This window comes from Microtus ochrogaster, linkage group LG8, assembly GCF_000317375.1.
Source record: "Microtus ochrogaster isolate Prairie Vole_2 linkage group LG8, MicOch1.0, whole genome shotgun sequence".
In the NCBI taxonomy this organism is placed as follows: domain Eukaryota; kingdom Metazoa; phylum Chordata; class Mammalia; order Rodentia; family Cricetidae; genus Microtus; species Microtus ochrogaster.
In genome coordinates, this window is record NC_022033.1 from 545,099 (window position 1) to 546,061 (window position 963).

Here is a 963-nt window from a genome sequence, read left to right on the forward strand (position 1 = left end):
GAAAGAAAGAAAAATAAAACCTTTTTAAAAACCTGGTAACTCTTCTTAAGCCTTGAAAATTGAAACCAGACCCCACTGCTGGGTGAAGTACTCAGACAGAACCTCATGAGGACACTACCTCCAACCCTAAACAGGACTTGGGGTAATGAGGTCAGCATCTGTCCCTCACCTTCCAGGTTTGGTGACTCCTTTGTCATCCCCAGGCAGCTGGACAGCATCAATAGCCCCCTCCAAGCGAAGCAGGATCACTGTGGATCAAGGGCACGTCAGGGGCATGCCTCCCGTCCAGCCCAAGGGGAAGGAGGAGAAACACTTACTCTTCAGCTTTGCGATGTCTTCCAGCTCCATGTTGAACCCTGGGTGAGAAAGTAGGTACACAATTCCTCAGGGTTCTAGCTTCAAGAACCAGAGTTCCCAGTGTGGTAGAAAGGGTAGGTGGGTGAGAGGTTAGGTGGGATCCACATTTGAATTGGACACAACAGTATGAGCCCATGTTCACATTTAGAAATACACATAAATACATCCATGTACAGAGGTTCTTCATACTCTGCTCCCGAAAGTCTTAAAAATAATTAATGGGCAGTAATCATCAGCATGTGCCCACATGCGCTCAGACAGAACATATGAGGACATATGAGGATAGAGAAGAGAATGAAACATCGGAAGGAAAGCCAGGGCTTGCTGGAGGCTTGCATGTGTCAGGTCTGGGCAGGAAGCAGTAGAGTATCACAAGCACAGTGGCTAGGCCAGGTTAGCAGGACACAGAATACCTTCAAGAGGATTGCAGTGGGATACTGAGCCAACCACAGATGAGTAATGATTAATATTGGTTAATATTGTCAACCTGACAAGCTCGAGAATAAGCTAGGACAAAAATCTCTGGTCATGTCTGTTCATAAAAGAAGTTTCTAGGAAGAGCCATTCCACTGGCTAAAGTTCTAGACTAAATAAAAAGTAAAAGGT

The 963-nt window shown here is 45.7% G+C and overlaps 1 protein-coding gene across 1 annotated transcript in view; it reads right to left on the reverse strand.

Moving 5' to 3' along the window:
- Rtel1 (regulator of telomere elongation helicase 1) overlaps positions 1 to 963 on the reverse strand; it is a 37,580-nt gene that overhangs the window by 17,919 nt on the left and 18,698 nt on the right. Inside the window, exons 11-12 of the mRNA XM_013352225.2 lie at positions 318 to 356; positions 170 to 248 (exon numbers count right to left, since the gene is read on the reverse strand). Of these exons, the coding sequence (XP_013207679.1) occupies positions 170 to 248; positions 318 to 356 (118 nt within the window). The remainder of the gene's footprint in view (positions 1 to 169; positions 249 to 317; positions 357 to 963) is intronic.